The sequence below is a fragment of the Pseudorca crassidens genome, chromosome 13, assembly GCF_039906515.1.
Source record: "Pseudorca crassidens isolate mPseCra1 chromosome 13, mPseCra1.hap1, whole genome shotgun sequence".
In the NCBI taxonomy this organism is placed as follows: Eukaryota; Metazoa; Chordata; class Mammalia; order Artiodactyla; family Delphinidae; genus Pseudorca; species Pseudorca crassidens.
The window spans coordinates 49,028,963-49,052,251 of record NC_090308.1 but is presented as its reverse complement, the minus strand read 5'-3'; the positions used below and the strand labels follow the sequence as shown (position 1 = coordinate 49,052,251).

General features: G+C 40.1%; 1 protein-coding gene across 1 annotated transcript in view; it reads left to right on the top strand.

Moving 5' to 3' along the window:
- Positions 1-23,289, top strand: part of FIG4 (FIG4 phosphoinositide 5-phosphatase) — a 143,452-nt gene that overhangs the window by 41,447 nt on the left and 78,716 nt on the right. The window contains exons 7-15 of the mRNA XM_067702364.1: positions 2,086-2,214; positions 4,529-4,629; positions 5,883-6,045; positions 6,491-6,588; positions 15,099-15,232; positions 16,541-16,657; positions 18,437-18,482; positions 19,524-19,672; positions 20,673-20,839. Coding sequence (XP_067558465.1) covers positions 2,086-2,214; positions 4,529-4,629; positions 5,883-6,045; positions 6,491-6,588; positions 15,099-15,232; positions 16,541-16,657; positions 18,437-18,482; positions 19,524-19,672; positions 20,673-20,839 — 1,104 coding nt within the window. The remainder of the gene's footprint in view (positions 1-2,085; positions 2,215-4,528; positions 4,630-5,882; positions 6,046-6,490; positions 6,589-15,098; positions 15,233-16,540; positions 16,658-18,436; positions 18,483-19,523; positions 19,673-20,672; positions 20,840-23,289) is intronic.

Below are 23,289 nucleotides of genomic sequence, written 5' to 3'. Positions count from 1 at the left end.
TCTATATAGTGATGGAGATGTGAGTGCAGAGGTAGAATGTAAGTTCCAGAAGGTTTGTCCTTACAGGACACACAGAAAGAGGCTGTACTCTATTAGCATTTTGCCAAAGGTTCTGGTCCACTCTAAGAAGACTTAGACTGTTACTTAGACTGAATGCCGTCTCTGTTATTGCCTTGACTCTTGTTAGTTTATTAGATTGAATATCTCTTGAGCTAAGGCCAAACCCAGTGCACCCTCCCTACCCCAAAACATCTAGATCACGTAAATTTGCCATGGTTCAGACATCTGGATTGTAACCTGTACCCCTAGAGACAGGTGGAGGGTAAAATAATGTGTGCCTGAATATTTGTCACATCATTTCTTCTAAATATCATACTTAGTAATAGAAAAGCTAAAAGTATTACCAAATTTGCACTATGTCTCATCTCACATCTGAATTTGAATATCTGTTCTGGGATCTGAATTAAGCCTCTGAAATCTACTTAATTTTTTACTATCTGTCAAGCAGTTCTACTTGATAGATATGAATAACTGTGTATTAGGTTTTTATAGCTGCTATAAGAAATTACCACAAACTCAGTGACTTAAAACTATACAAATATATTATCTTATGGGAGTCAGAAGTCCAAAGGAGGTCTCAGTGGACTAAAGTTAGAGTGTCAGCAAGGCTGCGTTCCTTTCTTGAGACCCTAGGGAAAAATCCATTTTCTTGCCCTTTTCATCTTCAAAGCCAGCAATGGCCAGCCGAGGGTTTTCCCACATTACATCACTCTGACACACTCCTGTTTCCCCCTTTCACTTATAATGACCTGTGATTACATTGGGCCCACTTGGACAATCCAGAATAGTCTCCCCATCTTAAGGTCATCTGATTAACAACCTTAATTCCATCTGCAATTTTAATTCCTTCTTGGCATTGTAACATAACATAGTCACAGGTTCTGGTGATTAGGACATAGACATCTTTTCTGTAGGGGAGGGATGCATTATTCTCCTACTACACAGGGGGAAACTGATAGGAAAGAGAGGGTGAGGGTAATAGGTATCGGGGTAGGTAGAAAAGGAAAATAATACATTTTTAAAAAATCTCTAATGTGTCAGGCAGCAAGTTAGTCACTTTGCATATATTATTTTTTTAATCTGAATAATATCTCTGTGGTGACTACTACCATCATTTCACAGTTTAGAAAATTGAGGTTCTGAGATGTTACGTAACTTGCCAAAGGTCACAGAGCTGGTAAGTGGCAAAGACAGGACTCCAATCCATTATTCATGCTCAGTGTAATGTCATTGAAGAGGTAGAGAAGGCTTAGTTTTTATGAATAAAACCAAAGTGTTTGTCATAGTATATAAACACTCTTAACATACATGTTTTGAGAAGAGTATTGACTGCCTCTATCCAGAACTGTTAACGATCTTTTAAGCCATTATCTTTTAAATATACTTGTTTTATTTTGTACTTTATATAAGTTTTGTAAAACTCATTGATGTTTAATAAATTTATTTGGATATCCTGAAATCATGCTTGATGAAATTAGTTTTGTTGTATAGAAAAAGCTTGATATGATAACAACTACCACTTATGGAAGTATCAGTAAGACACCAGACTTGTTCTGAGCACTTTATGTACATTATCAACTTATCTCATCTTTATAACAATCCCAGGATACAGGCAAAAATGAGGAAACAGGGGCACTGGGAGTAAGTAACCCTCTTGGTCACACCTGTCACCCTGCTGATGAGGCAGAGCTTGGATTTGGACCCAGGCACTCTGACACCAGAGCCATGCTCCCAGCTGCAGTCCTTGCTGTCTCTTGGCCTTATTCATGTATTTGTACACCTCTCCTTAATTTCCCAGCTGTTTTCTTCTCTCTTAGGTTAAAAACTCACAGATCAGAAAATGTGTGTTTTCTTTAACTTTGTACAGAATCAGCACAGTGTTCTGGGCAACGAGATGAGTTATATCTACTGAAAACAGCAATGATATTGATCAGGCATTTTGAAATTAAAAACAAAAGTTTAAGAACTTAAAAACGAATGTCAACCAATTTCCTTATCTTTCTGATACCAACTCTTATTTTTCAGGTGTATTTGGGATCTGTAGTGAGCCTTATATGAAGTACGTGTGGAACGGCGAACTTCTGGATATAATTAAAAATACTGTCCATCGTGACTGGCTGCTGTATATTATTCATGGGTTCTGTGGGCAGTCAAGTATCCTTTTTTAAAAAAATTAAGATACATATTATTAAACTTATGCTGTACCGATTTATAGAAAGCTATGTATGAATTATAAGATTACAATTGTCTGTGCATCCAACAGATAGATTATAATTACCTATGCATTCCACGTAGTTGAAATACAAACAGGAATGCAGATCTACTATGTATACAGACAAATAACAAGGAAGAAAACCTATGTGCATAGGAAGTGATACAGGTAGTAAGTATCATTCTTACCGAAGAGAAGGAGCAGAATCCCTGACAGGTGGGGAGGATGGGGCAGGCTCACAGGAAAAGTTGAACTTGGCCTGGCCTCAGTCAAAAGGCAGGCCTTGGCAATGAGATTGTGGATTGGGGAAGCACCATGAATGTAGAGATGGAAAAGTTCATGGGAGTGTACTTGTGGCTTGTATATATCGATAAAACCCCTGGGAGGTACAGTGTAGTGGGAAGGAGATCGTTTAGGGGGAGTCAGACTGCCAGTCGCCAGATTGCTTTGGTGGTCGGACCAAGGACTTTGGGTTTGGCGCTAGAGCTTTTGAAAATTTTTTTTCAAGAGGGTAACATACAAATTAGTACTTAGGAAGCTTGAGTGGATAGCTATTTTCAAGGTGGATTAAGTAAAATGAGACTAGAACAAGGGACACTTGTTAGGAAAAGATTGCAGTGGTTCAGGCATAATGTAATGAAGGTCTGGATTAGGGCATAATAGATTAAATAGACATAGGTTGAGCCTTGGATTAAGCCGATGAGTTCAATTTTATAAATACCTTTTGTCCTTTTATTTAATTTCGCTATGTTGAAACCTCTCAACGTGTGCTATTACGTTATGAGGTTTAGGAAGGCAGTGTCTTCTTTCTAGGAGTGGTGGTTTGGTTTTTCCTGTCCCCTTTTGAGATCATGTAGGGCATTTGTGCGCCTAGCCTGCTTTCTAGTTGACATTCTTCCTCGTGTTCTAGGTTTTTTTAAAAACCTAGAGTGAAAACTTTAAAGGAGTGGTTGTTTTGAGACCATTAAGTGGGTGAATGTGATGAACCAATATTATGCTTTCTTGCATCAGACCTTTTGGGAGGAGTGGAGTCAGGGGGTAGAGCTGGAGAGATTAGCCTTGAAGAGGACCTGTGCTGCCTTCTTGGTGGCAAATGAGGGCGAGGAGAGGCTGGGTGAAGACGCAGAGGACTTTGGGAATGAAGATGAGTGAGATTTGTGTGCTACACTTGAAATGGCTCATTACTTTATAATCATTTTCAACCAATGAGTGGTATTATATGATTGATCATTCACTGAATAATGAGATTTGGCTCTGAAATACTCTTTCTGCTTCCAAAAGTAAAATCAACCTGTAAAAGCATACAGTTTGCACCACCAAGGACACTAAAAGGAATGTGCTACAGTTGCTAAAGACAGTTTCTAAAAGGTAATTCTAAACTGTTTTGTATTTCTCAAGAGCTAACTCAGGGCCTGGCATAAGTACAATAAATGGGTTTTTTTAAAGTAGTGAATAGCACCATAGATTATAATTTTAATCATTCAATAATTGAAATATAATTTCAACGTTCAATCGTTCGTTGAAATGTTGACTCCAGTCTCCCAGTTATCAAGCATTTAATGAATTCTGGAAGTCTACATGAGATAAAAGTCATTGCTATTTACTGAACGTTTGCTATAGGCCAGGCAGTAGTAACCATTACACACATTACCTAACCTAGTCTTCCCAACCACCTAATAAAATTGGTTACATTTTTTAGTACTTATACCATTTTACAGAAGATGAAATGGAGGCTCAGAAAGTTAAATAATGTGCCATAATTAATAAACGTTATTTTGATTAAACAGTTCCCAGTGTTCAATTTTGCAGTTAGGTGACAAATTTGGGTACTCTCACTGTATTATACTAACTCCATTCCCTCAGAGTTATCTATTGCTTCATAATTCAAACACCCTGTTAAGTGACATTTGCTCACTTTGACAGGTATATTGTCTCTGAAGACTAAGGAAGGTTTAGTTGTACCTGTTTACATCCATACTTGGCTATAAGGAGGGACCACAGGTCTTCCCTTGGCCGATAACCCTACATCTGGTTACCATTTCCTCTGAAGTTCATGGAAACCACTCCTTAGTGAGATTCGTTTTTGCCTTAATACCTGCATAATTGGAAAGAACAGTTAGACCCAATGTTGTTCCATTCTTGGGTGGAGCTTTTTGGTGTTCTTTAACCTACTGGACAAAGTATATTGGGTGTAATGATTCTCTTAGTTTGGTGTGACAGTCATGAATGCTAAACAGCTTTAACTTGATTTCCAAGAGCTGTTGATCTATGGACGACCTGTGTATGTCACTTTAATAGCTAGAAGATCCAGTAAGTTCGCTGGGACCCGTTTTCTCAAGAGAGGTGCAAACTGTGAGGTAAGATGGGAAAACAACAACACTGCTGGCGATTTAACTTTTTACATCGGCTTTGCTGGCAGGTGAAGCAAAGTGGAATTTTAGAAAGTGGAATTTCTTAGTTTGGGACATTATCAAGAGAATAATGAATTCTCTAGAGTATCGGAAACTTGTGAGAAATATGACTAATGTACAGATATTCTGAAAAATCAACTATCTTAGAGTTATGCAATACCTTAGGGGGTTATGAAATGTCTAATGTTTTGGAGGATGAGTCATTTCTGTAATATATGAAAAAATGTAGTACATATTTAGTGGAGAGACTAAAATAGCAAAGCACCTCCACCCAAGGAATAAATGGAGGGGAGCACTCATTGGGAATGCATCCTTGATAAGAAGACTGAGTAGAGCAAGGCATGGGAAACCCTTTACCCCCTTCCCTCTGCTTTCATTTGGCTCAAGACAGACTCCTTCTCTACTCATCCTTAGAAAATAACAACAAATTTATCTGTCCTGCCTTCAGTCATGTAATGTCCTTTGAGTGTTCCATCTCTCTTTGCAACAGACAACTTGAATCTTAGGCAGATGTGTGATTGAGTAGACAGATTGAGCAAGACATTGGGTTTTGATCCTGCCTTAAAATAGCAACATTTGTTCTTAAAATTATATCAGCAGTGAACATAGTTATAACTGGTGCTTTAAGAAAAAAGCAGAATTTTGCAACTCTATTTTTTACTTTTGAATATTTCAAGGGTAATTAAACAGGTATATTATTAATGCCTCTAAAATTATTCTTTGTCATATCATCATATACTTTTATAGGTAAAGCTATCTCAAGATTTTTTTTTTTCTCTCCGTCAGGCATCTTTTATTGGAATCTCTTTCTTTTGTCCTTTTATTCCTCCTTGGTCTTCAGAATTGAATTCTTATATTTCACTGGTCTTCCTAACCTCCTGTATAATTTCATGTGATTGGTTTTTTTTGGTCTCCTTCTCTGCCATTTATATCACTCAAGCTGTTCTCTATCTATTACTTGTATTATTAGCTACTTAACTTGATTTTTCCCTTGTCTATTCTCAGCTATTTTTAATTGCTTCCTTTATTGCATTTTAATGATTTTCCTTTTTTTAATATGCACATTGAATGTTGATCAACGTTTACCTCTTTTAAAACATTCTAAGACTAGGAATTATATTTTCATTGTGTACTTGAAATTTTTTCCATTAAAAAATTCTAAGGATATAAAATATTTTTAAACGCACCTTTCTTTCCAGGGTGATGTTGCAAATGAAGTGGAAACGGAACAAATACTCTGCGATGCTTCTGTCATGTCTTTTACTGCAGGAAGTTATTCTTCTTATGTGCAAGTTAGAGGATCAGTTCCCTTATACTGGTCTCAGGACATTTCAACTATGATGCCTAAGCCACCTATTACATGTGCGTGGAACAGTCTTTTTTTAATAGTAACTCTTCTTTACCCACATTTAGAGATAATGAACTACTATCACAGAAATCTCATAAATGCTTGGGTTTTAATGAAGTTTTAGTACTGAAGAGTAGATCATTTAGAAGAAGGACTACTAATATTTTTATGCAATAACTTTTATATATGTATTTTTAATTTTGGCCACTAGTAAATTATTTTTATTATAAAATATAAATGTAATTATTTATATTCAGAAATGTAAGAATCATTCAAATTCAATAAATACATGAAGAATGATTGATTAGCTCGAGAGGAATTTGAGACATGAAACTACCAGAAGATTAGTTGAATTGCATTTCTTTAAACATTATAATGCAAAACAAAACACTGTACTTCTTTTATTCTTTCTTTACAGTTTTCATTCTGGTACTTACTCATTTTTTTTGTCCCCCCCAGTGGATCAGGCAGATCCATTTGCCCATGTGGCTGCTCTTCACTTTGACCAGATGCTTCAGAGGTTTGGCTCCCCCATCATCATCTTAAATTTAGTGAAGGTATGACGTGCTATCTGTTTGGTTATGAAATTCAGTTACACTGGACAACATGGAGGGGTTTAACAAGCCTGCTTTACCTCTCCCCAGAGGAGAGACTTGTGGATTTATCATGCTATGATGGCTCACGGTGTCTGAGCCTCTGTCCTTTGGCCTCTGATTCCATGTGGCCTCTTCCCTGGGTACGTGGGAGAATCCGTGGTGTGTTCCCTAGGGAAGAGAGCAATGAGCGTGTCAGTCTCCTGATTTTCTGGGGTGAACTAGGTGCAGGTGAAATTCTGCCTCAGCTTCTAGGACAGCTTGGAGAAGGAAGCATGGAGGTCAAACAGCCACAGCCTAGCCTTGATACAACCACTTCGTTGACCATCCACAAGATGTGCTGGGCAAGATAATATGTGGTAGTGGGATCTAAAGACTAGATTCAGAAATTGGGTGTGGTTGTAGCTCAAGGATCGGGTGGACAGAGTGGTGGCCTGGCTTCATAATTCTGTGCTTCCTTGTCAGAGTACACTGGTCAACGTATCTTGTGTATATGAGTAGGCAGTCAGATCAAAGGCCGGGGTAGAGGGCAGGGCGACTAGATAAGAAGAAATGAAAGGAAGCCAAATCGGAAAAGAAGAAGTAAATCTGTCACTGTTTGCAGATGACATGATACTATACACAGAGAATCCTAAAGATGCTACCAGAAAACTACTAGAGCTAATCAATGAACTTGGTAATGTAGCAGGTTACAAAATTAATGCACAGAAATCTCTGGCATTCCTATACACTAATGATGAAAAATCTGAAAGAGAAATTAAGCGAACACTCCCATTTACCACTGCAACAAAAAGAATAAAATACCTAAGAATAAACCTACCTAAGGAGAGAAGAAACCTATATGCAGAAAACTATAAGACACTGATGAAAGAAATTAAAGATGATACAAACAGATGGAGAGATACCATGTTCTTGGATTGGAAGAATCAACATTGTGAAAATGACTCTACTACCCAAAGCAATCTACAGATTCAGTGCAATCCCTATCAAACTACCAATGGCATTTTTCACATAGCTAGAACAAAAAATTTCACAATTTGTATGGAAACACAAAAGACGCCAAACAGCCAAAGCAATCTTGAGAACGAAAAACAGAGCTGGAGGAATCAGGCTCCCAGAGTTCAGACTTTACTACAAAACTACAGTCATCAAGACAGTATGGTACTGGCACAAAAACAGAAATATAGATCAATGGAACAGGATAGAAAGCCCAGAGATAAACCCATGCACATGTGGTCACCTTATCTTTGATAAAGGAGGCAAGAGTGTACAATGGAGTAAAGACAGCCTCTTCAATAAGTGGTGCTGGGAAAACTGGACAGCTACATGTGAAAGAATGAAATTAGAACACTCCCTAACACCATACACAAAAATAAGTTCAAAATGGATTAAAGACCTAAATGTAAGGCCAGACACTATCAAACTCTGAGAGGAAAACATAGGCATGTACACTCTATGACATAAATCACAGCAAGATCCTTTTTGACCCACCTCCTAGAGAAATGGAAATAAAAGCAAAAATAAACAAATGGGACCTAATGAAACTTCAAAGCTTTTGCACAGCAAAGGACACCATAAACAAGATGAAAAGACCACCCTCCGAATGGGAGAAAATATTTGCAAATGAAGCAACTGACAAAGAATTAATCTCTAAAATTTACAAGCAGCTCACGTAGCTCAATATCAAAAAAACAAACAACCCAATCCAAAAACGGGCAGAAGACCTAAATAGATATTTCTCCAGAGAAGACATACAGATTGCCAACAAACACATGGAAGAATGCTGAACATCACTAATCATTAGAGAAATGCAAATCAAAACTACGATGAAGTATCACCTCACACCAGTCAGAATGGCCATCATCAAAAAAATCTACAAACAATAAATGCTGGAGAGGGTGTGGAGAAAAGGGAACCCTCTTGTGCTGTTGGTGGGAATGTAAATTGATACAGCCACTATGGAGAACAGTATGGACGTTCCTTAAAAAACTAAAAATAGAACTACGATATGACCCAGCAATCCCACTACTGGGCATATACCCTGAGAAAACCATAATTCAAAAAGAGTCATGTACCAAAATCTTCATTGCAGCTCTATTTACAATAGCCCAGAGATGGAAACAACCTAAGTGCCCATCATCAGATGAATGGATAAAGACGATGTGGCACATATATACAATGGAATATTACTCAGCCATAAAAAGAAATGAAATTGAGTTATTTGTAGTGAGGTGGATGGACCTAGAGACTGTCATACAGAGTGAAGTAAGTCAGAAAAGGAAAAACATAATACTATATGCTAACACATATACATGGAACCAAAAAAAAAAGGGTTCTGAAAAACCTAGGGGCAGGACAGGAATAAAAACACAGACGTAGAGAATGGACTTGAGGACACAGGGAGGGGGAAGGATAAGCTGGGACGAAGTGAGAGAGTGGCATGGACATACATACACTACCAAATGTAAAATAGATAGCTAGTGGGAAGCAGCCGCATAGCACAGGGAGATCGGCTCCATGCTTTGTGTCCACCTAGAGGGGTGGGATAGGGAGGGTGAGAGGGAGACGACGCAAGAGGGAGGAGATATGGGTATGTAAGTATACATATAGCTGATCACTTTGTTATAAAGCAGAAACTAACACACCATTGTAAAGCAATTATACTCCAGCAAAGATGTTAAAAAAATCAGAAACCAATAATAAAATAATACTGAATTCTATATTTTAAAAACAAATCATGGCTGTCTCTGTTGCAATGAAGTGAAATGGAAGAATCTCATTCTGTGGCCAGGAAAACTCTGAGTGTATGAAAAGCAAGGGTTTTGTTATATTATGTTTGTGGCAGTTGGCCGACAAACTAGTAGTATCTGAGATTATTCTGAGAAGTTGGTTAGTAAGTATAATTCAATTTAATTAAAAACCAAGTAATCCTATGTCCATTTAGTCCACCATTTGACAAGCAGTTCTGAAGGTTTCCTTTGTGCCAGGGCAATCATAGAAGCAGTGGCTGCCTTCCCAGGGCTACCAGTCTAACAGAGGAGATGGTGAAGTGATGCAGAGGTACCGACACTGGGTTACGATGCTGTGAGAGCTTATAAGGGGAAAGAAGTCTTCCCTGAGGAAGCGATGAGTCAGCTCAGCCTGAACGAAGAGGCATTAACAAGGCCAAGAAGAAAGGAAACAGCAGGTACAAAGGCACTGAGACAGGAGGGGATTTGGTGGATTTAAGGAAGAAAAGGCTTGTCTGGCTGGGTCCCAGAGGATGAGGGAGTTATGCCAGACATGCAGAGCCTTGTAGGGTGTGTTAATGAGTCTGGTCTTTATCCTGACTTTCCAAAACCATTGAAGGTTTTGTATGGCTGAGAGGATAGGTGATCAGATTTCTGTTTTGATAGATTGTCGTGACCTCAATCTAGAGAATGAATGGATTGGTCCAAGGCTAAAGTCTATGTTGGAAGACCACATAGGTGGCTGTTAGAATTATCCAGAAAAGGGTAACTGGCCTAAACTCGGGTGGTGTGGTAGAGGTGGAGAGAAGTGGACACAGGCAGTAGACTCAGTGATGAGCTGGGTCTGATATGAGGGAGAGGGAGATGTCAGGCTTGATTCCTAGGTTTCTGGCGAGTATCAGGTGGATGGATGGTGATGCCATTCACTGAGCCAGGGACCGTGGACTCAGTCTGTGAGGGAAGATGGTGAGTACGGTTTGGATGTGCTGAGGTTTGAGATGGATTGAGTCCTGTCAGAGGAGCTGGCAAGTGAGTGGCCAGTGTGTGAGATAGAAGCTCAGGAGAGAGGTCTGGGCTGAGATGTGATTTTGTGGCTCATGTGTGTCCCAGTGATATTTGAAGACATGGGCATGGAGGTGATGCCCATTTAGAGGGTTCAGAGTGGGAAGAGGGAAGAGCCTCCAGTCTTGTCTTGAGGACCCCCCAGCTCTTAATGTCCAGTTAGAGCAGGCAGAGTCTGTAAAGGAGCCTGGGAAAGAACAGACAGAAAAGTAGGAGGAAAACCAGGTGAGTGCCGTGTTATGACAGCTAAGAGAAAGCGTGTTTCATGATGAAGGAAGTAAGCAATCGACAGTGGCAAAGGCTGCTGACAGGTCAAGTAAGATGAAAACAGGAAATATGCTCCTTGTGTTTCCAACTCTGAGAGCACTGACTGAAGTGGACTGAGCTGTAGGAGGACTTCCCTCGTCCTGGGGAAATGAAGTACCTAATGAGAAATGAAGAAGAGTTGGTGTTTTCATCAGTTTTTTTTTTTTTTAAGAGAGCATAATGCTGTTTAAAAGCCTGTGGGAAGGATCCATTTGGGATCCTTGAGAGGGTATAAAACACAGGAGAGAGAAAGGACGATCAGGGGCATCATGTGCTTCAGAAAGGAGGAAATCTGAAACATGGAGGGAGGAATTATTTTAATGGGAGGACAGAGAATAGTAAGGGTACGTGTGTGTGTGTGTGTGTGTGTGTGTGTGTGTGTGTTGTGTACGCGTACATGCTCCTTCCTGATAACTTTAACTTCTCCTTAAGGTAAGAGGGATGGTCACCTGCTCAGAGCAGAGGTTTGAGGGTGGTGGAAGTTTCACAGCCTTCATGTATGTGCGAGGGTGGATTGACCAGAGACCTCCAGGAAATGCTAAGGGCTAATTTCAGATTGGTGATCAGGATTTCTTTCTTTTTTTTTTAATTAATTAATTTATTTTTGGCTGTGTTGGGTCTTTGTTGCTGCACGTGGGCTTTCTCTAGTTGCAGTGAGTAGGGGCTACTCTTCATTGTGGTGCGAGGGCTTCTCATTGCAGTGGCTTCTCTTGTTGCGGAGCATGGGCTCCAGGTGCGTGGGCTTCAGTAGTTGCAGCACACGGGCTCAGTAGTTGCAGCTCGCGGGCTCTAGAGCGCAGGCTCAGCAGTTGTGGTGCATGGGCTTAATTGCTCCGCGGCATGTGGGATCTTCCAGGACCAGGGATCGAACCCGTGTCCTCTGCATTGGCAGGCAGATTCTTAACCACTGCGCCACGAGGGAAGTCCCCCAAGATTTCTTAAATTCTGCTATTGCCTGACTTTTCCTGGCAGGGCTTGTGTATGGCTGTGAGCACAGAGGAAGTAGATAATTGGGTTCGTTCAGTTCTGCCAGGCAGGCGTGATGTAGAAAGACAGATAATAGGAGTTTTGGATGTTGGCGGAAGTCTAATTGAAGCAGACCATAAAACCTGAGCTGGAGGAGGGGGAGTGTTGGAGAGGGTGATGAAGAAAGCAGTGCTGTCGGTGGACTGGGGTCCTGGTGAGGTGGGGTGTTTAAAACAAGCCATCTGAAAATAAAAGAGGTTCTGGATAAGAAATGTTGAAGGCAGAGGAGTTACCTGTGGTGATGACTTGATCTGAGATGTGAGGGTGGGAAGGATGGCTTAGCTAGAGTGGAGGAGGAACAGGTACTGGGAGCCGCCCAGGAGGGGGGCACAGACTGAGATCCAGTTGCGGGGAAAAGACCGTAGAACCAAGTGCGAGGGTTCAGAGGAGCAGGGCGTGTGTGTGTGCCTGTGAGCGTGTGGCTCCGGAAGAGGGGAGTGGGGAGGAGGGGCTGGGGACAGTGAGGCAGGAAGCTTTATTTCTTCCTTTGTTGCTCTTTGCTTTATGAAATTATTGCATCCTATGAGGGATTGACTTTGTAAAATAAATCATTCAGGTATTAAATACATCATTTTTTAGACTTTGGTTCACATCAGTTCAGAAGTTTCATTTTCACATCTCTCCCCCATCAACTCAGAATAACATACGGCAATAGGTGGATGGTCCACAGCCTCAGCCTGATATTGAACAGCAGCTATAAGAGATATAATCAAAAAATTCAAAAAGGAAAACTCTAGTAACAAGAACCCTCATGAACACTTTTCTAGTAAGCTATAAGCCATAAGAGATTGTTAGTATAGAAATAAATTATTGCTGAAGCACTAAATTACAAGGTTATCGCTAGAACATAAACATCGACCTTAATTAGTGCATTTTCTTCATATTTTAGAGTCCTTATAGTGTGGTTAAAAGCTATGGTTAAGTGGAAATTCAGTTTATGATGTTTGAAATAATGTATTTCTCTATTAAATATGCAGGTTCAAAATATAATATCAGATACGTGTGGTTGTAAAGTGTTCCTGCCCAGCTTTCTCAAATGAACATTTATTTCTTAATATTTAAAGGGCAGTCAGTGGATTTTAAAATTGTCCTTGTTTATTGTTTCATTGCCATAAAAATCCTGGCAATAACTAGAAAATTGTTTGGAGATTAAGTTGCTGTTTTGTAGAATAGAAAAAAATGTTTTTGTCATTAGTTATCTTATTCATAGGATAAAAGAAGATGTTTATTCAGTTCACTTAGAACTCCTCATTAACTTGTCAAAGAATGTGTGTATGTGTGCGTGTGTGTGTAGCATGATATCAACAGATATTCACTCTTTATTCTGCCTCCGCATGAAGTGTCTAAAGTGGAATACTTTCCTTGATTTCTCTTTTGCCCTGTGTTGTGCACTATCTCCTGCCCTCCCTCCACTCCACCATGTGGAGGTTTGAGACACTGCTTGTCAGACATTTTGGAGCAATCCTTATACTGTCATTGCTTCTACTGGGGATCAGTAGGAAGCCAACCAGGGATCTGATGTCATTGTACATCAGAGGACTTTAATCCGGGGTCCATGGACGGCCATTGTGGGGGGGTGTCTCTGAACCCTTTGAAACAATCACTTGCATATGTGAAGTTTTCATCTGGTTGTTAAAGGGGTCTGTGACCAAAGAAGGTCGATGAAACAATCCACTAGCTAATCCACTGTGGGCAGACTATGCATAAAGCAGATTCTTTACATAGACATGATTGAAAGTTGATGAAATAACCTTATCTCTCTGTCTCATTAAATGTCAGATTTGATATAAGAAATTCAAAAACTTTTTGTTTCTCTAACTGGCTTAAAGTGCTTTTGAGAAAATTACAGGTATACAATTTAATTTTCTCAGATGTAAAAATAAGCTAAATATTTGTTCATCCCAAACTGATTTAATGCTGTTCTTAATCAATTCTTAACTAATTCCTCCATACATACAGCTGTGCAAAATAGATACCCCTTTTCTGTTTCCTCAGTGATTATCTAATTAAATTCATGACAGTTGAAAAGTAATCACCATGGCTGAAAACAGTGTAGACCTATTTTGATGCCAGCAATAGTACCTCAGTGCTGTATCCATATTGCTGAATTAATTGTTTTTTGTTTGTTTCTATGTGAAGTCCTGATCAGGATAACAATAAAGTTAATTTTTATTAATCCTTACCATGTGTCATATGCCCTGATAAGAAACTATCATGTTTCATCTCAGTTAAACCTCACATTAATCCTTTAAGTGAGATACTTCTGTTACCCATTTTACAGACGAAGAAATGGAGGCCAAGGAAAGTTGAGAACCTTGCTCAAGGCCATGTGGCTGGTAAGAGGCAGAGCCAGCACTCCAACCACAAAGCTGGACACTATGCACCAGCTCCTCTTGAATGGGAGGCAGTATGATATCTAAGGAGCTACAGCAGGCAAGGAGGTGGACAGTCAGGTTTAGTCCCATGAACGCCTCTCAGCGTCAGTTCATCCAGCCACAGTGTAAAAGGGGAAGACATGGCTGCCTTGGCTACCTCATGGGGATTTTATGAGAGTCAAGTTTAAAAGCCTATGAACGGGATTTCCCTGGTGGCCCAGTGGTTAAGAATCCGCTTGCCAGTGCGGGAGACACAGGTTCAAGCCCTGGTCCGGGAAGATCCCACATGCCGTGGAGCAACTAAGCCCGTGTCACAATTACTGAGCCTGCGCTCTAGAACCCGTGAGCCACAACTACTGAGCCCATGTGCTGCAACTGCTGAAGCCCACGTGCCTAGAGCCCGTGCTCCGCAACAAGAGAAGCCACCGCAATGGGAAGCCCACGCACCGCAGTGAAGAGTAGCCCCCGCTCGCCGCAACTAGAGAACGCCCGTGCACAGCAACGAAGACCCAACACAGCCAAAAAAAAAAAAAAAAAAAAAGCCTATGAAGGCTGCGAAAGCATTCTCCGCTCTGCCAGTTTGGGGATTAGCCATCTAGGCCCAGTTGATTTCTCTCTGGTCCTTAGCTGGCTGGGGTTGGAGGTTCCTTTCTTCTGGTCCTTGGGAAGTTCTCCTTTGCCAAAGTGGAGTGTGGAGTGTGTAGGACAGGCCTGTGTAGGGTGAGCTGGGCTTCTTGGGACTGTAGGAGGTTATGAGGAAGAAATCGGATCTCCTTGAGTCTTTAATGCTCATTATCTGTTGACTGTAATTCAGTGATGCATTTATTTCTTTGCATTATTTTAATTTGAGTAGGTAGGTTTCATTTTTGTATATTTAGCACTTCAGCTTTTTGTCTTAGTGGCAAAGTTATGTTAAAAGTCTGTTCCTCTGATTTAAGGTAGTTAGAACACTGAAAATGTTTAATTTTTGGTAAAGGAACGAGAGAAAAGAAAGCATGAGAGAATTTTGAGTGAAGAACTCGTAGCTGCTGTGACCTACCTCAACCAGTTTTTGCCTCCCGAGCACACGATTATTTATATTCCTTGGGATATGGCCAAGTACACCAAAAGGTGAGCAGATGCTCATACGTCTGGTTATATTTTCCTCTTCTTGTGATGTAAAGTAGCAGGAAGCTGATCTCTCTGGTAAAGTGAATGTTACTTTTTTCATTTCCTTTGTGAACCGGCTTGAGGGGCTGTTTAACTGCTGGTGTATAATTTGAGGGCTTAAATTAGTTGACCAAATTCTTTTTGCCCACCATTTTTACCATTTAGAAATTCTCTTTGAAGTATCTAGTGACCTCAGAACATCTTTACTCTGCTGCTTTTCCTTAAAGGCATTAGCTTCACTTTTTTCTATTTCATTCTTTCTCCCTGTTTAATCACTTTCTCAGACACCACTTTCAGATGATCTCACGCATGGATGAACCAGTACTAACTCTTGACTGTTTATAGTAAATCCAAACCCCTTAGTGTAATGTTAAAGCCCCATCACCTGGTTGGTTCCAGAATGCATAACTTCTTCTTTATTCCCGGGGCTGTTCTGTTCCTGAAAAGCTAACCTTCATGTTCTGTCCCCAGTGCAGCAGCCAAGGTCCCATTCTGGAACCTTTGTTCCTGTTGTTTCCCCCTGCCCTCCACTGGCTGCTTTCCCACCTCTCTGTCAAGATCTGATTCAAAACTCATCTCATCCAAGGAACTTGCATTCATTTACTAGGGGTCATACAAACATTAGGTTCATATTGAGGTCTCCGTTATTTTTAAATGTCACTGTATTGTTTTGCACTTGACTCATTGTACTTTTTTCTGAATCATTTTATGTAGTTAGATACATGTACATGTGCGCACACAGAAACATACACACACACACACACACACACACACACACACACACACACACACACACACACACACACACACACACACACACACACCTTCCCATAGTATAAGCCTGGTTGCAGGTTGGTGCCATTAGTAGTAATTTATTTTCCAGTGTTTTCTTCCCCTTCCACGGCACTGTGCATTGTGCTCTCTTCACATTTCATGAATCCATATTTAACTGACTGCACCCTTGGGGAGCGAAAGGCTTTGGGAAAAGCTCTTGCAGGGGAATGTCTTGTGCCGAGTTTAAGGCTTGCCAATAGTTGCTATCGAGTTACAGGCCCTTCATGTCTCCTTGTGCCAAACCTTGCTAGTTATTGAGTACACATTGCATTCTAGAAATTAATTCTTACAATGTTCCTATTGAGTACAAACCAGAGATTTTAAAAATTAAATCCCTGAGTATCATTACTGTAGACTTTGCTTTAGATGTGAGAATAAATATGTATTAAGACGTGGGCTGTTCTCACTTCTCTCATTCTTCCTCCTTGCCCTCAGCAAGCTGTGTAATGTTCTGGATCGCCTGAACGTGATTGCAGAAAGTGTGGTGAAGAAAACAGGCTTCTTTGTAAACCGCCCTGATTCATACTGTAGCATTTTGCGGCCAGATGAAAAGTATGTATGGTGTTTTAAAACCTAAAAGAAATCAAGAATTTTGCTCTTACAGATAAAAAATATTCTAAATATGAGCAGTTTGACTCCTTGGAAGATGGATGACTTTATTCCTTTGGGGAGACAAGACACGCAGCCCATGTGACTGTGGAATGAACGTTCACGATGGCATGCAGTTTCCTCTGCGGGTATATACCCTGAGATGGAAGCCATGGAATCTCTTGCTTCTTAGAATAAACATTACATAAAATATTTCTGTAAAGTAAAATTTTCTGTAATGAATTCTATTCTTCAGTATTAAATAGGAGCAGGAAAAATTTTCTAATAAACCAGTGTATACGTTAGTATTTAAACTAACATTTTAATGAAAATGTATCATTGTATTATAGTTAGTTGCTCACAAGTCTTTCCTCATTACTACTTTGTGAGCACCTTCAGATCAAGCAAATGTGCTTTATTTATCTTTTAAGAGACCAATATTATATATTTCCAGTATTTTATTTTCAGTTAGTAAAGTTAACTATAATGGTACACACACACACACACACACACACACACACACACACACACAGCAAAAACAAAAAACAACCAACTACTAATGTGTACATCTTTGCAAGTAATCCTTTTGTTATAGTTTGAATTTCGGGGCACCTGTGACCAGGGTCCCCAGGACCACTCCCAGGCTCAGTGATTCACTAGGAGAACTCAAAGGACCCAGCATATCGTTGTTCTCTTGGCTGTGATTTATTACTACCAAACACAACAAAGCAAAATTAGCCAAGGGGAAAGGCACATGGGATGAAGTCCAGAGGAAATCAGGGGCATGCTTCCAGAGTCCTCTCCTGTAGAGGCACACAGAGAGCGCTGATTCTCCCAGCGACTTGTGATGTGTGTGTGAAATGTTGCCAACCAGGGGAGATGATGAAAGACTTGGTGCCAGGGTTTTTATTGGAGGTGGTCCTATAGGCAGCCTCTGCCTGGCAGCTTCCAAAATTTCAGACTGGCAGAAGGAAAGGATGTTCAGCAAACCATGTTGTTTCTACAGACGGCTTAGGCACATTGAGCCACTCTTGTCTGTTCTGGGAATGGTGGGAACTGAAGTTCCAGACTCCAGCCAAGGGCCAGCCTTGTAAGCAGGCCTTTCTGAGGATAGCAGTCAGGCCTGCTGTGTTATTTTCTTCACTGCACCTTGTTTTAAATAATTAAAATATTTTAAATAATTAAAATAGTAATATCATTATATAGTACTTATGTAATAAGAACATTTCCCCAGGCATTCATTAGCATGTGGAGAAAGTATGTAGGAAAGAAAATAATAAGGAAGACTGTAAAAACAACCGAAGGACTGTAACAAAGCCCCATGAAGAAAAGCTGGAGGAGGTGGGGCCTCCTGACATTGAGGCGAGAAGGATCAGGCTTGGAAGATTTTATTATAAAGTTGCCCTGCAATTATTAGTCATGTCTGTAGAGACCAAACAGGAAATGCGCTTAAATTAAAGCATGAGAGATTTTGGTTGAACATGGGTGACAAAATGCTAAGAGTGTAGAGCTGGAGCAGGTTAAGATGCTCCTTTCCTGGTCTCCCTTTAGAGCATGGATAGCATTCTATCTCTGTGACTTGCATATTCACTTTCCTGAGAGAATGAAAGTAAACTGAATCAGCTGATTATTCAGGGGCATTCAGCCCTATTACTTTGATTCTTAATAAAGAGCTAGTACCAAATATGAATATAGATTATGTTATTAAAAATTTTTAATTAAAGCATGTATTTTTAAACACAGGTGGAATGAACTAGGAGGATGTGTGATTTCCACTGGTCGCCTGCAGGTATAGATGACATTGTATTAATAATGAATAGAATCTGTATCCACAGTGTATGATGTTTTCTGAAAGCAACCATGGAGAGAGATACTGCTTATTGAATGCAAAATTATTAATCATTTGAGAATGAGGGGTTTTTTAAAAATATGTTTATTTATTTTTGGCTGCGTTGGGTCTTTGTTGCTGCATGCTGGTTTTTTCTAGCGGCGGTGAGCAGGGGCTATGCTTCATTGTGGTGCACGGGCTTCTCATTGCGGTGGCTTCCCTTGTTGTGGAGCACAGGCTCTAGGCATGTGGGCTTCAGTAGTTGTGGCATGTGGGCTTCAGTAGTTGTGGCTTGCAGGCTCTAAGAGCGCAGGCTCAGTAATTGTGGTGCACGGGCTTAGTTGCTCCGCGGCATGTGGGATCTTCCTGGACCAGGGCTGGAAGCCGTGTCCCCTGCACTGGCAGGCAGATTCTTAACCACTGCGCCACCAGGGAAGTCCTGAGAATGAGTTTTAAAAGCCTTACTGCTAGTGTTTAACTCTTGCGAAGGATGTGTACCTGAAATAATAATCGCCCACAGATTTTTTCTATATAGTATAAATTTTGTTATTGGAAATAAAACCATAAACAGAAATGTGAAAAGAATAAATTAGAAAAACTTTGGAAAATGAACCAAATACAACAGTATATATATTAATTATGCTTTAAGAATGAAATGGCCTCACCCACTGAATATTTTAGTTTGTACAGTAAAGGAGATAGATCAGGGGAAAAAGCACATATTTTACTAATTGATACATGTGGAAAATGTTAGCTATTTTTATCTTGTTAAACTAAAGAAAATAATTCAAATATAGACTAGAGGGTGCAATGATGCTGTTGCAGCAGTATTAAGTGAACAGCAAATATAACCTTTTATAATGAAAAAAATGTTCTTCATTATTTGTTCAGGAATAATACCCTGCCTGCAGCTATCTTCTATTGCTTAAAGAAATCTAAAGTAGGATGGAGGTAGTTTTGGTGACTGAATAATGAATGACAGTTCAAGATGTTTCTCTTTAGACTGGTGTTCTTCGAACCAACTGTGTGGACTGTTTGGATCGCACCAACACAGCACAGTTTATGGTGGGGAAATGTGCTCTGGCTTATCAGCTGTATTCCTTGGGCTTAATTGACAAACCGAATCTACAGTTTGATACAGATGCAGTTAGGTAAGCCTTATTTTCTGCCTTTTGAATGCTGGTAATGACAGAAAGCAAACCTGATTAAGAAGGACTTTTATGAACCTGTTTCTCCTTTCAGCTTCTCAAAAACCATGTTGTTAAAAGACATTATTCAAATTAATTTGGTAATATATATTTCTGTTAAAGCCTTGTGTATTGTTACCATGGTTTTTATTTTCCTATTTGTGTTAATTATCAATAAACATTATGTACTTTAGATAAATCCAAACTAGTGGGTTTTTTAAGAAATAAATCCAGACTGCATTAGGAAAAAAAGTAATAAGCCTTCATATGTTTTGAATTAAACATATAAGACAGATAAAACATTGATTCTTCAGTAAGGAATACTGTTTATTCACTGGCCATTGGGTCCATGACATTGTGTGAAGTACCATTTCTTGAAAATGCAGTGATCGCTGTTATAGGTCCTCTGAGATAGTCATAAAGGCTCTGTCAAAAAAAAAGTGATGAGCTTACAAATGGCCAGGTCCTCAGATATCACTGCACTAAAAAGTCTTTGACAGGCACTTGAAGAAACATAAGTTTCAAACGTGTATTTCTAGGAAAGAATATGGTTTGTTTGTGACAAGAGCATGTCCTTTTTCCCAAAGGCAATTCAGAGAGAACAGAAAATTCTGTCGTGGGAGGTAAATTGATTTGGCAGGCTGCAGAAAGTTAGGATTCTTTTAATAGAGTTAAAACCACCTTGGTCTGGCTTTGATGGGTTATGCTTTTGGTGCCCCTGCTTTTATATATATATATATATATATATATAGCATTTTCTTTGACTTCGTTGCTTATTAGACCATTACTATAAAATATAATATATTTTGTATGTGCATATATCTTCAAGATGTTGAAGAGTCTACTTGAAAAGAAAGCCTTAGAGGAATTCATAAAGTAAAATACTTGTTTTGAGTCCACAGCTAAGTGAATACGTGTGTAATACTTTGGGTGAAATTCTTTAGTGTTTGTATGTTTTGCTTAGGTTATTTGAGGAACTCTATGAAGATCATGGGGATACCCTGTCTCTTCAGTATGGTGGTTCCCAACTTGTTCATCGTGTAAAAACCTACAGAAAGATAGCACCGTGGACCCAGCACTCAAAAGACATCATGCAGACCCTGTCTAGATATTACAGCAATGCCTTTTCAGGTAATTCTGGAGTTATATGCATTTCTAAGACTTATCCTGATGTGCAGTTTTCTCTTATACTTTTTTTTTTAAGCTAACTGGATAAAGTCAAAATTAAATATTTTAAAAGTTTAAATAAAACAGTCTGTCACTTAAGAGGTACTCAGTAAATATTTGTTCAGTAAATGAATGAATAAACTTTGTATTTTAAATAGGGCACTTTGGCCACCCATAATTAGAGCTTTTACGTACTTGAGAATATTTGATTCCTTGGCTTCTGCCTTGTTCTGAATTTCTGCTTGCAAAACATAGATAAATTTGTTCAAGAGTGTTGAGTAATTATTTTAAATAGAGTTCATCATGTTAACAATTGTCTAAGAATGTAAATATCACTGATTCTTTTAAATGTCAGCTAGAAATGAGTTGTAACATTAACACTAAATTTTACTCTTATTTTATGACTTGGGAATACTAAAAGAAACAGGTGGTTAAAGTGGCACTTTTCCTGCCTCCATTCTGATGGGATTTCCAAAACAATAGATAGGAAAGTGATTGTGAGACAGACCCCACGCACAGAATTTATAAAGGAGGTGCTCAGGCTGATTCCGTGAGTCTTGGACTCTTGAACCAGATCGAAGATAAAAACGTTTACAGAATGTAGAGAAGAGATTGGTAAAGAGAGTCTTCGGAGTGTACTGTTGCCGTGCAGTGACTGTCACCCACCCCTACTCCTTCACCTCCAGCCTAGAGAGAACTAGGACTCTGGACAAGCTTAATGTAGTGTTCTGTTGTTGGAGGGACCCCATGGAGCTGTTGGCTTTGGACTGCTGTGTAGCAAAGCTGAAGCAGAGGGACGGGCTGAGGAGAGGGCTGCCATGTTGGGAATGGCCAACCCTCCCAGAGTTGGTTAGGCCAAAGGATCCTTGAGTGTTTATAGGTGCCCAGAGGTAGGCCTCACGGGGGAGAGTGCTGGCATGGCGTTGGCGTAGGTCCTGGCCAGAGGGACCGTAGCAGCAGGAACCAGGAAGTGATCACTGGATTCCCCAGGAAGGAGTAGCAAGAAAATGCCTGATGTGAGAAGATACATGTGTTCACACCAGGGGAACTGCAGGAGAGTCCCCAGTGTTCGGAACCTCAGAAGAGTGCCTGAAAATATCCATAAAAGAGTCAGCTTTCTACATTTCCTATGCCCAGAGAGAATGCAAAGGCTAAACTGCTACTAACAGTTTGGTATACTACTGTTCAAGCATGTTAGTTTTCTATGCTATCTAACAAATTACTAAAAAGTTAGCAGCTTAAAACAACATGTATTCATTATCTCATGATTTCTGTGGGTCAGAATTCCAAGCACAGTTTAGCTGGGTTCTCTGCACAGGGTCTCACAAAGCTATAATCAAGATGTCAGTCAGGCTGTGGTCTCATCTGGAGGCCTGATTCAGGCCTCCACTTCCCTGCTCATGTGTTTGTTGGTGGAATTCAACTCCTTGCAGTTCCGCGTGGACTTGTTCCTTGTAGGACTCATAGCGACTTGCGTCTTCATAGCTGGCATGTGGAAGACGGTCTCTAGAATGAGTCTGCTAGCAAGACAGAGTCTTATATAACATAATGTAAACATTGGGGTGACATGCCATCACTTTGCCATATCTCGTTGCTCAGAAGCAAATCATTGGTCCCACCTACACACAAGCACAATCTGTATCAGTTTCCTAAGGCTGTTGTAACAAAATAATACAAACTAGATGACTTAAAACAATAGAAACTTATCTCACAGTTTGGGGGTAGAAGTTCAATGTCAAGTTGTCAGCAGAGCCAAGTTCACTCTGAAACCCATAGGAGAATGCTTCTTCCTAGATTCTGATATTTTGCCAGCAGTCCTTGGTGTTCCTTGGCTTGCAACTGCAGCACTGCAATCTCTGCTTCCATTGTCACATGGTCTTCTTCCTTTGTGTGTTTAGGTCTGTGTCCCATTTCCCTCTTCCTGTAGGGACACCAGTCATACTGGGTTAGGGTCTACCCTAATTCAGTATAACATCATCTTGACTTGATTATGTCTGCAAAGACCCTAATTTCAAACAAGATTACATTAATGGGTATTGGGGTTTAGGGCTTCAGTATATTTTTTTAGGGAGACACAATTCACTACACAGCACAGATTATGACACTAAGGCATGAACAGCAGGAAGTGGGGAGCATGGGGGTCACTTTGGAGTCCACCACATCAAGTAAGACCATCTCTATTTACACACTATGGAGGGGTCGGAAACAGGTTGGCAGCCTGGCGGGCGTGGGAGGGATGTGCAGGACAGACCTAGAGGTCCTGGGTGGTCTGGCCCCACCTACCTTGCCATCCTGCCTTTCACGCCATTCCCATCCCCCATCACCGCTCTCCAGATACACGGACCTTCTCACTGTTTCCTGAGTAAGTTAGGCTTCTTCTGCCACAGGCTCTTGCTGCACCCATTGGAACACAT